Genomic DNA, 14,319 nt, shown 5'->3' on the forward strand with positions numbered 1-14,319 from the left:
GTGTCTGCCTGACTCTGTCTCTGCACCTGCCCATTTCTGCCTGCTTCCTTCTGTGTTTCTGCCTGTCCTTGCCTGTGCATCTGCGCGTGCATCTGTGCCCGTCTCCCCGCCCGTCTGCTTGTCCCTGTGTCTGTCTGGCTCTGAGCGTGTGTCGCCTTACTGCGAATGTGCTCGTGCCTGTTCGCGTTCCCGTGCGTCCGCCTGTCTCTGTGTGTGTGTGTGTGTGTGTGTGTGCGCGCGCGCGCGCGACCTTCTCCATCTCCCCGCGTCTGTCTGTGCGCTGTGTCCGTGTGTCCGTCCGCCCCTACCCACATCTGTCCCGCCCCCTGCCCCGCCCGCCGCCACCGCCCTTCAGCACCGCGGCGCTCGGACAGCTCCCGCCGCCTCCTGCCGCGCCGGCCCGGGGGGGCTCCGCGCCCCGCTCCGCGCCCCGCGCCCCCTCCCCGCCGGCGCGCCCCGCCCCGCGCCCCGCTCCGCACCGCGCCCCGCCCCGCACCGCCGTTCATAAGCGCCGCCGCCGCCGCCGGTCCTGCTCCGCCGCCATGAGCTACAGCGCGGAGCCGGCCGCCTCCTACCGCCACCTCTTCGCGGAGGCCCCGCGGCGCCCCGAGGGGGCGTCGGGCCGGCGGGCGCGCCCGGGCGCGGAGCCGGGGCCGGGGAGGGAGCGCAGCGCCGAGCCGCGGCGGGCGCGGGCCAGCGAGAAGGAGCAGCTGCGGGGCCTCAACGAGCGCTTCGCCGGCTACATCGAGCGGGTGCGGACGCTGGAGGAGCGGAACCGGGCGCTGGCGGCCGAGCTGGCGGCGCTGCGGCAGCGCTCGGCCGAGCCGCGCCGGCTGGGGCAGCTGCTGGGCGGGGAGCTGCGGGCCCTGCGCGCCCGCCTGGAGGAGGCACACGGCGAGCGGGCGCAGGCGGCGCTGGAGCGGGCGCGCCTGGCCGAGGAGACGCAGCGGCTGCGGGCGCGCTGCGAGGAGGAGGCGCGGGGCCGGGCCGAGGCGGAGAGGGCGCTGCGCTCTCGGCAGCAAGCGGCCGAGGGGGCCGCCCGCGCCCGCGCCGACCTGGAGCGGCGGGCGGCGGCGCTGCGGGAGGAGCTGGCGGAGCTGCGCGGCGCCCACGCCCAGCAGCTGGCCCAGCTGGGAGCCGCGCTCCGCGCCGCCGCCCCCCCGGCCCCGGCCTCGGCCCCGGCCCCGACGGGGCGGCCCGACCTGGCGGCGGCCCTGCGGGAGCTGCGCGCCCAGTACGAGGCGCTGGCGGCCCGCAACCTGCAGGCGGCCGAGGACTGGTACCGCGCCCGCTGCGCCCGCCTCCACGAGCGGGCGGCCCGCAGCCAGGAGGCCGTCCGCGCCAGCCGCCGGGAGGCCGGCGAGTGCCGCCGCCAGCTGCAGGCCCGCCTGGCCGAGATGGAGAGCCTGCGCGGCGCCCACCAGTCCCTGGAGAGGCAGCTGCAGGAGCTGGAGGAGCGGCACAGCGCCGAGGCCGCCGGCCTGCAGGTGAGCCGGGCGGCGCCGGGAAGCGTCCCACTCCCCTCCCCGCCCAGGGTGCCCGGCACCGGGCAGCTCCGCCCCGGCGCTCGGTGCTGTGCGGCTTCGAGCATCCTCCCCCCCTGCAGCCTGCCCCAGCGCTCGGCACCTCCGTCCCAGCGACCTCCCCCAGTCCTGGGGGGGCACCGGGCTTCTTCCCACGCAGCGGCCCCGGCGCCGTGCAGCACCCAGCATCTCCCCGCCGGGCAGCACCGGGCACCTCCGACCCAGCGCTCCCCCTCCCCCGGTCCTGTGCAGCGCTGAGCATCTCCACTGCCCACAAAATCCTGCAGCGCAGCCGCATCCTCTGCAGCAGCCCCTCCCGCAGTTCTGTGCAGCGCTGGGCACCCCGGCCCAATGCGGTGCCTCCCCCCCGCACTGTGCAGCACCCATCGCCCCCGCTGTGCTGTACCGCATGCAACAACCCCCCCTCCCCCGCCTCCAGCCATCAGCACTCTACAGCACCAACCAACCCCCTCTTGCCTTCTGCAGTGCCCCCCGCAGCACTGTGCAGCGCCAGGCATCCCTGCAGCTTTCCTCCCATCCCGGTGTAGGGCCTCTCTGCCCTGCACAACAGATCGTGCCTCACCAAGGCGTTTCCTGCTGCCTTCACCCTTTATCCATAGGCAGGTTTTAGGGGGGACAAGCAGGGCCAGGACACTCCCTCCAACACCCACATCCCGCAGGGGACAAAGCTCTCCCTGCATATGGCAGCGCTGTTTGGGGCATCACCCTATCCCTGCCCTGTTCCTTAAGGGTCAGCTCCAAAATTGCCCACACATTCCCCGTCGTTGTGGGTAATTCCTCGAAGCCGTCTGCCCAGGCTTGGCCCCTCGCCCTGTGGCCTGGCTCTTGGCACCTGCGCTGCAGAAATTGGAGCTCTGCAAACGTTAAGGCTGAATTTGCAGCCAGGTCCCAGCATCTCTTATGTCTGTCACGTGGGGCAGACACTGAGCGCTCCACATCTCTCATTCCATTACTGCAGTATTACCACATTTTTTTGCTACAGGGAAACATTCATGATTTATAATAAAGCAAATGTGAGATTGTTCTATTACATGGCTATTAAATGATCTGTGGTTTCTAAATCAAGCCATTTCCTTCTAAATACTGAAACAACTGCCTTACGTCATACCTGAAGGACATGGTTATTTCACACCCAAGTAATGCCTTGTCATTTTCAAGGCCAAATTTTGCCAGGCTCTCTAGCATTTCTGACAGTAGCTCCAAGCTGCTTTGCAAACTTCCTGAATAGTTGAGGTCTTCTTTAACAAATATTGTGGAAATAGGCAATATACAATATTTCCTGTAGTGGGTGAAAGGATTACACACAGTAATCTTCTTAAATAGCCTTGATGCCATGTGAAAAGGGGGATTCCAGGAGCAGCCTATCAATTGGGGGGGGGGGGGGGAAGAGCAACTGGATTAAACAGCACCATAACTGAAATTGCTTTAGCAACCACACAGCAGATGACCCTCAGGGTCTGCTTTAAGTGTCGTAATAATTAGGAGCATTTTGAGCAATGTGCATGTGTAGCAGTTAAATAATTTCCCTGGCTGCAATCAGTGGAAAAGGATGGAAGTCTGTCTTCAAAGAGAATATTCCTATTGTTCGAGCTTTTAAAATATTCCTACAGACTGCTAAAGCAGGGACATATGTTTATATTTGTGGGCTGTCTAGTCAAATCTGAACCAATATGTGAGAGCTTTCTGTTAGAGGACAGGTTTCCAGTGGTGTGGGGAGAGGGTTTTATTCAACCAGCAGGTAGAGCTGGGGTGTGAAAGAGAGGTACAGACAGGGTAACAGGGATAACCCATTTTTAAAGAGCATTTTGTTTATGCGGACTGCAGGCAGAGGGAAGGGGGCTGAAGGCATGGAGGGTCAGAGCAGCAAGGGTAGGGCTGTCCCGGGGTAGAGTCACCCCGAGTCCCTCCCTCCCTCCTGCCATGGCTCGGTGCAGCAGCATCAGAGCAGAGGTTTTAATCTGTTCTGCAGTGGCATCCGTGCACGTCCTGGGGCTTTTCACTTGGTGCCCCAGTGGTCTCCTTGAACCCTTTTCCATTGCTCAGTCCCACCTCAGAGGCACAGTTCCATGCAGCTCTCTTGCTGCGGGAGATGGTCAGGGCAGCACAGGTCACGGCAGAGACCCTGAGAATGGCCTGTAAGTGTCCCGCCAGGTGGGATTTGTCCAGCTAACTTGACTGTGAGATGCTCTGTGCCGCATTCAGGATGAGCTGGCACTGCTTCTCCAAGGGTCTCTGCTCAGACTGGGCTTGCTGCATCAGGCTCACCACAGCTCCCTGCTCCTTGGGCAGCTCCCCATCTCGTGGCTGTCTCTGCACTGTATCCAAGGAAGGTTACACAGGACTTGAAGGAGGGAACAGAATGGGAATGAGGACAGGGACAAGATGGGGATGAAGATAGGGAGAGGATGAGGACAGGGAGAGGATGGGGATGATGTGGCAGGACAAAACTTGTTCTCTGGGACAGAGGAGCTGGAAGCAATTGCAAAGGCCTGGCTGTGGGAGGGGGTGTGGGAGAGCAGACGTTGGCAGTGGCCATTGCAGGACTTTGCAGGCAGGGCTGCACTGTCACTTAAATGCAAACTGCTTACTCATTCCTGCTCGAAATCACACTCCTCCAGTGGCACAGTGGGGCGGCCGGCAGTTGGAAATCATCTGATTGGGATGATCCCTATAGGAGTGGGTTTCACTGCTTTCAGGCTGCTGCTTAGATACTTGCATGCATGTAGGAGAAAACCAGGCTGCTTGTTTTCTGACCAAAAAAAAATAGAAAAAAAGATTAGGCCCCTTTGTTAGCAGGAGATCTGGGCTTGGATGCCTCCATGTCACAGGTAGAACTGGATGTGGCAGCCATGGCATGGCAAAGCTGATGGGATGGATGCTAGCAGGATGTCCTCATCCAGCTGAGCACCGTGGCTCTGGCAGGGCAGGCCCCTGACCCTGTAACACCTCCCCAAATCCCTGAGTTCAGAGCACCCCACCTGGGGCTCTGAGGCATTTTCCGGGGAAGATGTCAGACTTACCCTCCTGGAGCCAGCTCTTCTCTCCTGCCCTGGCAGCACCACCTCTCCTTCCACCACCCAGACATGTGTCCCAGCCCTTCTTAAGCCCCCCAGATGCAGACTGCAGCCCTTCTCCAGGCACCCTCTCCAGCTGTGGGCTGCTGCAGTGCTGGGTGTTCTCACTTGTCCTGCTGAGCCACCACCCCTGCTTTGGCGATGTTCAAGCTCAAAACTTCCCGTCCCTCCCCAGCAGCTCTTCCCTCTGTGGCAGCCTGCCTTATCCCCTGAAGGACTTGGGGGCTCCACCACCGTGTGCTATTTGCAACCCCCAATCTCATAGACCCTGCTGCAGATGGGAAACTATATAAATCCATCACTGTTTAAAGCCTCCTCTTACCACGCACACTCACAAGCCATGCCTGGTGCTCTGCCTGCTTCTTCATCCCTGTTAGCATGAGATTTCATGGTCCCAAGCTCATGGCGGGAAGTGCCATCATGGACCAACTGCCCATTGCAGCTTCCCTGTCCCTGGAATGGGCAGAGCAGAAAACCTGTGGGAGAGGTCCCTGCTCCGAAACACAGTGCCCTTGCCTTTGCAGGACACCATCGGGCAGCTGGAGGACGACCTGCGAAACACCAAAAACGAGATGGCTCGGCACTTGAGGGAGTACCAAGACCTGCTTAATGTCAAGATGGCCCTTGATATCGAGATAGCTGCCTACAGGTAAGGCTGCTCTGACCTTGCTCTGCCTGGCCACCTCCCAAGCCCAATCTTCTGACCCCATCAGGCTGGAAAGATATTTTCAAGGACCTGGAAAATATCTGGGTACACACTCAAGGAGCAACACCATCGTGTTGCTCATCTCTCCTGCCTGGGGAGCAGCCATAGCGCCACGTCATGCCTCAATCTAGCCGCTGTGAACTGTGTCCCCCAGCCACCCCAGAAGCTGTGGTTTTTAGGGGGGACAGGTGGGGTTGGAAACTTGTCTCCCTTGTAAAGTCAAAGTAGATGCAAAAGGCAGAGTCCCTCTGGTTCGGGGTTTTATTTTCCTGGTATTTCTGGAGGGAGGGGAAGGAGCTTGTCTCATGTACCCCATATTGCAAGAGCTCCAAAATCGATTGACCAAAGCATGTGATTTTGAACCAGTTTCATGGTGCAGTGTGACCTGAGCCTGTCCACCACAGGCTGGGGTGGTGGCCTGGAGCACTGGGACTTGCCCACAGGTCACAGCACGCCCTCAAACTTTGCAGATGTTTCATGTGAAATGTCCCTAGACTAACCTCTTCCCTTGTGATGTGCTTGCAGGAAGCTGCTGGAGGGAGAGGAGACCCTCTTCAGCACGGGAAGCGTCGGCCTTTCAGCGCTCAATCCCCTCCCCAACCCCACTTACTCCCTCCAGCCAAAAGGCTTTAGTTCCTCTACTCTGTCCTTCAAGGAGGAGGAGCAAGGAAGGGTTATTAAAGTGACCTCTAAAATATCATCCAGCAGGGCTGAGATGATTGAGGGGACCATAACCTCTGCCAAGAAAAGAGGGAGATTAAACTTGCATGAAGGCTTCGTTGCGAATGCAAAAATGTAACCGTCAGGACCCTGTCCATTCTGCATTTGAGGGGGAACAGTCTCCACTCGGCCTCTAAATTGCCCTCTGGGCACCAAGCCACGCTGGGCTCGTGGGAAGCCCCCCTTGGAAACACATAGCCCCCCCAGGGACACCGACTGGGGCTGGCTTCCTCGCGGGTCCTGCCCTGCAGAGGCTGAGCTTGGCACATTGCTCCCTTTTAAATGGGGCGGAGGCACAGGCAGGTAGCTAGATGCATGTTGGTCGTTGTTGTGGTGGCACAGTGGACTCGTAGCACCCACCATCCCTCCCTCCCTCCCTCCTCCTGCTGTGGGTGAGGGGGAGCCAGCTGGGACTGCTGCTCATGTGGCTCTCCAGGGAGGGGGGGACGAGGGAAACAACTCAACATGTTTACTGTAACTAGTTTCAAGGCTAAAGACCTTCATCTACTATCTAAATCCACGTATAGCTAAACTCTTCCCTGCTCCTCAAGCCGTAGTCATCCACTTTTAATCCCAGAAGCACAGAAATAGCCATACTGGACTGTAACCACACCTGACATCTGGTCTATGAGCCACGTATGTTTTAAACTATAAGGAATGTTAATTTTTTTTGTCCTGACAACTCTGTCTGGTTTTTGGCAGCGTTAGTCCAGCCAGGCACACAGGGTTTGCTAGCGGCAGGCGCAGGGCAGGGAACTGGTGCATTGGAGGCTGCGGGGCACAGCACCTCATCTGGTGTTGCTGGCTCTGAAGTGTCGGGGTCTGCAGGGCCCCTTGTTTGGCTGCACAGTTGTCAAATGAAAACCCCGCGCTCACATTAGCATCGTGCCCAGCTGGCACTGGGAAGCTGCAGGATTCCCAAACACCAGCCCACAAAGCATTGTTGTCTCCGCTCTAACTGTTCCAACGTGTGCCAAATTTGATATAGGATTTACAACCATAGGTTTCCTTCAATGCCTTAAAATTGCCAGCAATCGCTTTTGCAAGAGCCGGAGACTCTGCGTGTGCGTGTGTTGCGTGTCAGTGCCCTGGCAAGGTTATCATCATGGGACCTTTCTGCCCTCGTGGTGGTGCCAGAGTGGTTTCTGGAACCAGCAAATTGTTTGCTCGCACTCTTTCCTCTTCTATTGTAAGGCACAAGTTATTAATTAAAAAGGAAGAAATAGTTATGTGGATCAAACTGAGCTGTTTTGTCATCTTTGCTGCTGCTTCACCTCAGGAACACACCTCGGTGTCTGGCCTGAAGCCAATTTGGTCCCCAGCAGTCCCTCTGGTCTCCTGCAAAGAGTCTGGTGTTGGGGTGCAGCTGCCAAACTCTGCTGTTGGGGCTGCAAGGCAAGAGTGGTCCCACCGATGGCAGTGGGGCATGTCTGGGTCTCACCCCCAGGTGCCTGGCACGGTGGCCCTGCTTTGTAGAAGAGTTCATGGCTGGCTGGCCGAGGGAACAAGATCTCTCATGGTCAAGCGCACCCTCATTTGCCCAGAAAACAGACTCTGAAGCTTTGATTTGCATCACACCCCTGACAATTTGGTCCCAAGATAGCTGCCATTTCTCCTCCATGCTGCCTGCATGCTCAGGGGTTAAAAATAGCCTCTTTGCCTTCACAAGTGAAGATAAAGCGATTTACACAATTGCTGATGGAAGAAAGGAGGGTGCACCCACCTCCCAGGTAAACCCAGCAGTCAACAGTGCCCGCAGAGCCGGCGTCACCACCGCTGGCTTACATTTGGAAGGTGCCCACCCTCTGCCTGAGGTGTGCCTGTAGAAGGGCACTCGGGAGGGCAGTGGGGCATGGAAAGAGCACAGGCAGGCTACCCACTGGGTGGCCCTGCCAGCAGCATGCTGTCCTATTGCCTTGTCACACCACACCATGGCAATCTGCCCCAGGGACACAGTGTGAGTGTCACAGGCTGCTCTGCTAGTGCTGCAGGCCAGGAGCAGCACGGCCACTTTCCTTGACCCTGCCGTACCGATAAGCTCAGGGACAATGCCCTGGTGAAGCCGCTCACCGTGGGATGACGCAGCCCCAGGGAGGGCATGCCTGCAGGTGGGCAAAGCAAGGGGCACCTTCCGGAGGCAGAGGAGGGGTCTCAGGGCATGGCTAGGGCAGTGCATCCCACCAGCAGCCCCCACCAAAACAGCACAGAGCAACTTGAGGTGCCCAGGCAGATCTTGGGGGAGCCAGCACCTGCAGAGTTAAGTCCAGGGCACTGGCACATAAAGCAAGGACCAACCTCCAAATATCTCCTGGCTCAGCTGTCAGTTAGGAAATGCAAACACACAGCTTTTCTCACAAACCACAGGGGGAATAAAAGGCAGATGTGACTGTGCAGCTAATATATTATATTCTGAACCTCAGATACCCTCCAGTGCTGCTTTCTGTCCCTTGAGTATTAAGCAGCCTGACCTGTCCTTTATTCCCAGCACAAGGCTCTGTCAGGATTCCTGCTTGCTCAGCTGGCTGGATGTTAGCAACAAAGCTGGGAATTTTACTTTGGTGATACCAGTGTGGAGGAGCTGCAGTCATGGAGGAGGGCAAAGAAGCCAGGGGAGGAGGAGGTGCTGGTTTGGAAAATGGCTGCTTTGCGAGGGCTGGCTCCAGAGATTTCCTGCATTTCTGGTGCTGTCTCGTGTTAACCTCCAGAGGTAGTAGGGGGGCAGCGGGCAGGGAAAGAAGCTGGTCATTTAGGATACACCAGAAAGGATCAGGCTGGATTTTAGATTACATTATGGTTTTGACAGCCCCTCTGCTGGGCTCTGTCCCTGTGATCTTACTGGATCTGGGGTGCCAAGCTTTAATTACCCTGGTAGCAGCAAGCGGTTGACCAACCTCACAAACGCTCTCCCAGGATTGAGGGTGAGCGAGAGCCCCTGCAGGAGGGGGACACGCCACAGGTAGTGGCAGAGCCCAACCACAGGTGCTGTGCAGCAAGGGAAGAGCTCCCAAGGGGGGCCAAGGTTGCCCCCAGCTCTGCAGCAGCCTCCCAGCTACATCCAGCTTCTGGGCTCAATGCCTGTGCTGTGGGAGCCTGGCATCCCAGTGCAGATGCAGCCCCTGGGGACAGCTTGCTCCGGGCATTTCCCGTGGTTCAGCCTGTTTCGGCTGCAGGATCAGAGAAGGGACTGCTTAATGCCCAACTAAGGCACGCTGACCCCATCTGCCCAACTCCTGTGGGCCCCAGGTGGGGGCTGCCGTTGGGTGAGAAGGCTGAGCTCCTCACTGAACACGTAATGTGTGGCCCCTTCTTACCCTAAGTGAGGTCCACACCCACACTCTCCTCATCTCTAGGAGAACAGTAATGACAGCAAAGGGACAGGCCCAGCTGAGCACGTTACCAACACTGACCTCCGTCTATCTCCACCCAGGCCTCTTTTTCTATCGCTATCTTCTTCAGGGTGACTCCTTTCGCCTGCCTGCTTATACCCACCAGAAGGCGTCTATAGTGGAACACTAAGCTGGAGCAGGGCAATAAATCCTCCTTCGTGGTCCCATCTTTCTTACTGGGTTAAACACCAAGGCTGCCAGTGGAAAGGAGTGAGTCACACTGCAGATGCTTAAAGATTTATACCTCTGCAGAACCTCAACCTCTCAGATAAAAGGCAGCTGCCAACACAGACTGCACCATCCACTTGGGACAAAGCAGAGAGTGGCCATTTCTCCACGACGCTGTGTCGCCTTCATCTTTATGCTAGGGGAAACTCCAGCCTCCACACAGGGGTGCAAACTCCCACCACGGGACTGGCTGGTTGTTTTTTTCCCTGGATGGAGATGCTGGCCCATGCAGCTGTGCTTTGGGGCTGCCTGGCTCTGCTCGTTTTGTTGTCATGTAGGTGAGATGGGACAGGCTGTGCAGCCGGAGATGTTGGCTACAGCAGGCCTACGTCATGCTCCTGCTGCTCCAGTGATGGAAGAGCCTTGTTCCCATCGTGATCCTGGAACCCAGGGTCCTTCAGCTCTGCTGGAGGTTCCTGCAACAACTGTCCTGAGATGTATAGCTCCTTAAAAACAGAGAGAGATGCTGCACACAGAGAAATTTTGCTAATAACACTTGTCCAGATGCTGGAATTCATTAGAGTAAGCCAAAGGAAAAACACCCTCAACATTTTCCTTTGGCAGGAATGCAAACATCTCTTTTTCCAGACTGAGGAAGAACCCTGTCATTCAACAAGAAATAATCAATAGACAATGCAGAGCAAAGTCTCTTCCAGCACCTTTGGCCAGATCCATCCAGCTCTCTCCTTGCCAGCTCTTAGCACAAGACACCTCCTCAAAGGGAAGAGCTTCTTCCCCCAGTGAGTGACCCACTGTCATGATTTAACCCCAGCTGCCACCTAAAACCCACCCAGCTGCTCGCTCACTTCCCCCTGGTGGGCTGGGGGAGAGAATAAGAGTAATAGTGAGAAAACTTGTGAGTTGAGATAGAGTTTAATAGGTAAATCAAAAGTCGTGTGCAAACAAAGCAAAATAAGGAATTCATTCACCGTTTCCCATCAGCAGGCAGGTGTTCAGCCATCTCCAGGAAAGCCGGGCTCCATCATGTGTAATGGTTACTTGGGAAGACAACCGCCATCACTTCAAACATCCCCCCTTTCCTTCTCCTTCCCCCAGCTTCATATGCTGAGCATGACACCATATGGTCTGGGATATCCCTGGGGTCAGTTGGGGTCAGCTGTCCCAGCTGTGTCCCCTCCCAATGCCTTGTGCACCCCCAGCCTACTCACTGGCGGGGTGGGGTGAGGAGCAGAAAAGACCTTGACTCTGTATAAGTGCTGCTTAGCAATAACCAAAACACCCCTGTATTATCAACACTGTTTTCAGCACAAATCCAAAACAGAGCCCCATACTAGCTGCTATGAAGGAAATGAACTCTATCCCAGCCAAAACCAGCACACCCACGCAGAGCCCTAATGCCAGCAGCCAAACAGATGCATCTGAATGATCAGGTGGGGTCTGACACTTTAAAGCAAAATTTCTATCAAAATATCATGAGCAATGCCAGCTCATTCATGCAAGTCTTCACAGGCATACGGAGCAAAGATCACTTGGCAAACGCAGCATAACATGCAAACAGGTGCTTGAGGGGTGGTGAGGGAACACTCATTGACCCTCAGCAGATTCCAGCTTAACCAAAAGGGCTGCAGAGCTGGGGTCTACAATAATGGTGATATGGGGGGATGCACTCCTGCAGCTTGTGCAGGGGTCTTCCTCCAAAACCGAGCTAAACCAGAGAGGAACCTGCAACTCTGCGACAAATGATTATATCCTGTCAAAGCAGCATGTACTGCAAAGACACTGTGCTGCCCAGAACAGACCGCTCTGTTGGAGCTCTGCTCTGTCCACCATCACACAAAGAAAGAACAGTGTTCACACTAAACACAGACATACCTGCTTAGATGGAAGTACCCAGAAAAGTTGAAGGCAATTCCAGAGCCCCAAGCACACATCTACTTGCTGCTCGTACTTGGGAGCAAAGCTCTTGGGGCGCCGTGAGCATCAGCTCTGACCCAACAGAGGCAGCAGAGTCTGTTCCTACGACGGCAGGGCCAGCTCAGCTCCTCTGCCTTTGCGGAGAGGGGCAACTGCTGGCTGCCTGCATCCCAGAGAGCACAGCCAACACGAGCTCCTGGCTGCCCTATGCCCAGAGCAGCCTTGTGAACTCTGACACACACAGTAGTCATCCTCCGAGATGGCCTACACGCACAGACCTGAGCAGGGTCCCTAAGAACAAGCTGTTTGGAGATGTCATTTGCAAAAGCTGAGGTCAGACTGAAAAATGCAGTTTTAACTGCGGCTTAGAACATCATTAAGTAAATTTTCAATAGAAATGCAGAAAACCCCCAAGCCCAAGATACAAGGCACCTCATTAGCAAATTCCTAGTCTAGCAAAGAGGCCCAAGAGCTCTATGAATAAGAATGCCTGGCAATGCTTGAAGACAAAATGTTTCAGCAAGCCAAAATATTCAGGCTACATTCTTAGTGAAGCAAGGATTATAGGATCATACTGTGACTGAATGTTCCCTTTACCCCCTGAACCCTTCTACAGTCATTTTTTATGCTCATCAGCTTAACTTCAGCCACATTTGAGAGTGCTGAAGGTCTCAAAGATACCAAACTCCTCCAAGTTTTACACAAGCAGGTGCATAAGTAAAATATACTCATTGACTGAAAAGTTGAGCTTCCCTTACTAGACACAAGAAAACCCATTCAGAGAGCAGAGGTTCTGAATGCCTCAACATCAAGGCAAGCTTCATTGTGAGCTCATATGCAACGAAGAGACAAAGCTGTAAAAGCAAAAAAACCACCCAAACCACCTTGAGATGAAACAAGTTTTTTTTTTTTTTTAAACTGTTCACCAACTACTTGTTTCTTAAAGCCAGCCGAATCCTTTTGGTTGAACTTCTCCATAGGTAACTAAAGCAATCCACTTGCAGCTGGGAACAACCTGCAACACAACAAATTCAGCCCAGATGTTTATCACTTGGCAAAATTTTAAACAAGTAAAAATAAAGTCTTCAAAAGAAACACACTTGGTTGCTTTGGTAACAGGTCCTGTTACCAGTCCTGTTATACCTGCATTCACAAAGTGGATCTCAATGGTAGTCCGTTAATTGCCTGCCCTCATATATCGAGCAGTAGTGTGGAGTTTACACACACAGCACGTTACAGAAATTACTGCTCTAGGAGGACAGAACGGAGAAGTGAAGAACTCAGCTCAGGTCATACAGCAAGTCAAGGACAGAGCTGAAACGAGAGTGCAGGCGCCCCTGCGTTCAGCTTACCTGCTCACACAGAGGAAGACCACCACCACTCCTGTGCTCTATGTGCACAAATAATCTACTATTTTATTGCCACCAATAGGTGAAATGTTTTCCCATGTCCTGTGAGGAAGAAAAAGAAGATCGCAGGTTCTTGTGAATGGTGTTGGGCTTCTCACGAGTTCCTACCTTGCAGTCCCAGGTATATGCAGGGAAGGACACACCGGTCCATCATTTAACATAAGCACTTCTGTCACCACAAGCTACAGAAAAACATGCTGCGAGCAGCGTGCTCTGAGCACATCGTGATGTCTTGGAACGACAGGCTGCCTCCCAGCACCACATGAAAAGGGCTCCAAAGCAGCTCTCCCTGGAACACACTATTTTTCTCAATCTTTGCCAAGTCCCCACCACCCACTTTTCTACTGTTAATGTTTCCCTTAGAAGAAAACAGATATTTTAAGATTTCATTTCCAAATAGACTATTCTGCCATGCAACTAGAAAATACACTCTCTTCTCCACTTTGGGAAATACCTCTTTTGCAGAGCACTGCTGCTTTGACACAAATACATTGCTGTTATACTAAATAAAAACCCAGTACAGATGGCAATACAGCTCCAGCAAGGATTTTGCAACTGCAGGGCAGCCAATCAATATTGCATTACACCCCAAATGGGATTGCTATTTGTCTCTCAAAAACAATAAAATTTGACCTGTTCAGTGATTAAACCTGTACCTATGGCAACTTTTCAAAACCTCAGCAAATGTAAATATCCGTTGGCTCATTCAGCAAGGGTCTCTTAAAGATGGCATGAATAAAATTGAACTTATGATCACCTTGCTGCTTCTCTTTGTACTGAATTACTTAGGGTTACAGAAAAAAAAGGAGAAAAAACAAATAAAAAGCAAAAGTGACAAGAATACGCCATTTGCAGCATCTCAGCAAGTATCTATCACAGCAGAACAAGTATATTTTAAAGTATCCAAACATTTTGGCTGGCACCTGGTGCACTCTATTGAGCATATAGCATATTAGAAGATTTATGGACATGATCATCTTCCTTTAAAAGAAAGAGGTGTAATACATAAAAAAACTCCTATGTCTCTGTTAATAGGCTCTCTCCCATCTCTGGAGTGAATCCTCCCTCCCCCCATTTTATGGAGCACAAATTTCATAATAATGATACTCCACACTAAAGAGAAGTGAAAACAGAAATGCCAGGGATGTAATTTTAATTTGTTAGTGACTGTTAACATGCATTAACATAAATCATTGCACAGAAATGCCTGATGATTCCCTGAAAGGAAATTCAACACAGACTAGTATTAGACAAGCTTGAATGATTTTTCAATAAAACTCATTAGTTGTTTCACATCTATGGAAATAAGTGTAAAGGCTTCTCCTGGCTCATCTGTGCCACTGTCTGGTGGCAATGCAGATCAAGGCTGTTCAGAAT

General features: G+C 54.1%; 1 protein-coding gene across 1 annotated transcript; it reads left to right on the forward strand.

The window, feature by feature from the left end:
* The first annotated feature begins 542 nt into the window (after window positions 1-542).
* On the forward strand, window positions 543-7,284 carry INA (internexin neuronal intermediate filament protein alpha). Its single transcript, XM_074875688.1, has 3 exons — window positions 543-1,487; window positions 5,143-5,267; window positions 5,850-7,284. The coding sequence occupies exons 1-3, from the start codon at window positions 543-545 to the stop codon at window positions 6,121-6,123; spliced, it is 1,344 nt and encodes a 447-aa protein (XP_074731789.1). The 3' UTR covers window positions 6,124-7,284.
* Window positions 7,285-14,319: the final 7,035 nt, after the last annotated feature.

This window comes from Strix uralensis, chromosome 7, assembly GCF_047716275.1.
Source record: "Strix uralensis isolate ZFMK-TIS-50842 chromosome 7, bStrUra1, whole genome shotgun sequence".
Taxonomy (NCBI): Eukaryota; Metazoa; Chordata; class Aves; order Strigiformes; family Strigidae; genus Strix; species Strix uralensis.

What these genes read in the sequence shown, in the direction of transcription:
- INA (XM_074875688.1), top strand. Translation starts at nt 543, where the DNA reads ATGAGCTACAGCGCGGAGCCGGCCGCCTCCTACCGCCACCTCTTCGCG. An exon ending in CCGAGGCCGCCGGCCTGCAG is followed by an intron (nt 1,488 to 5,142) that starts GTGAGCCGGGCG and finishes TTGCCTTTGCAG; the next exon opens with GACACCATCGGGCAGCTGGA. An exon ending in ATCGAGATAGCTGCCTACAG is followed by an intron (nt 5,268 to 5,849) that starts GTAAGGCTGCTC and finishes ATGTGCTTGCAG; the next exon opens with GAAGCTGCTGGAGGGAGAGG.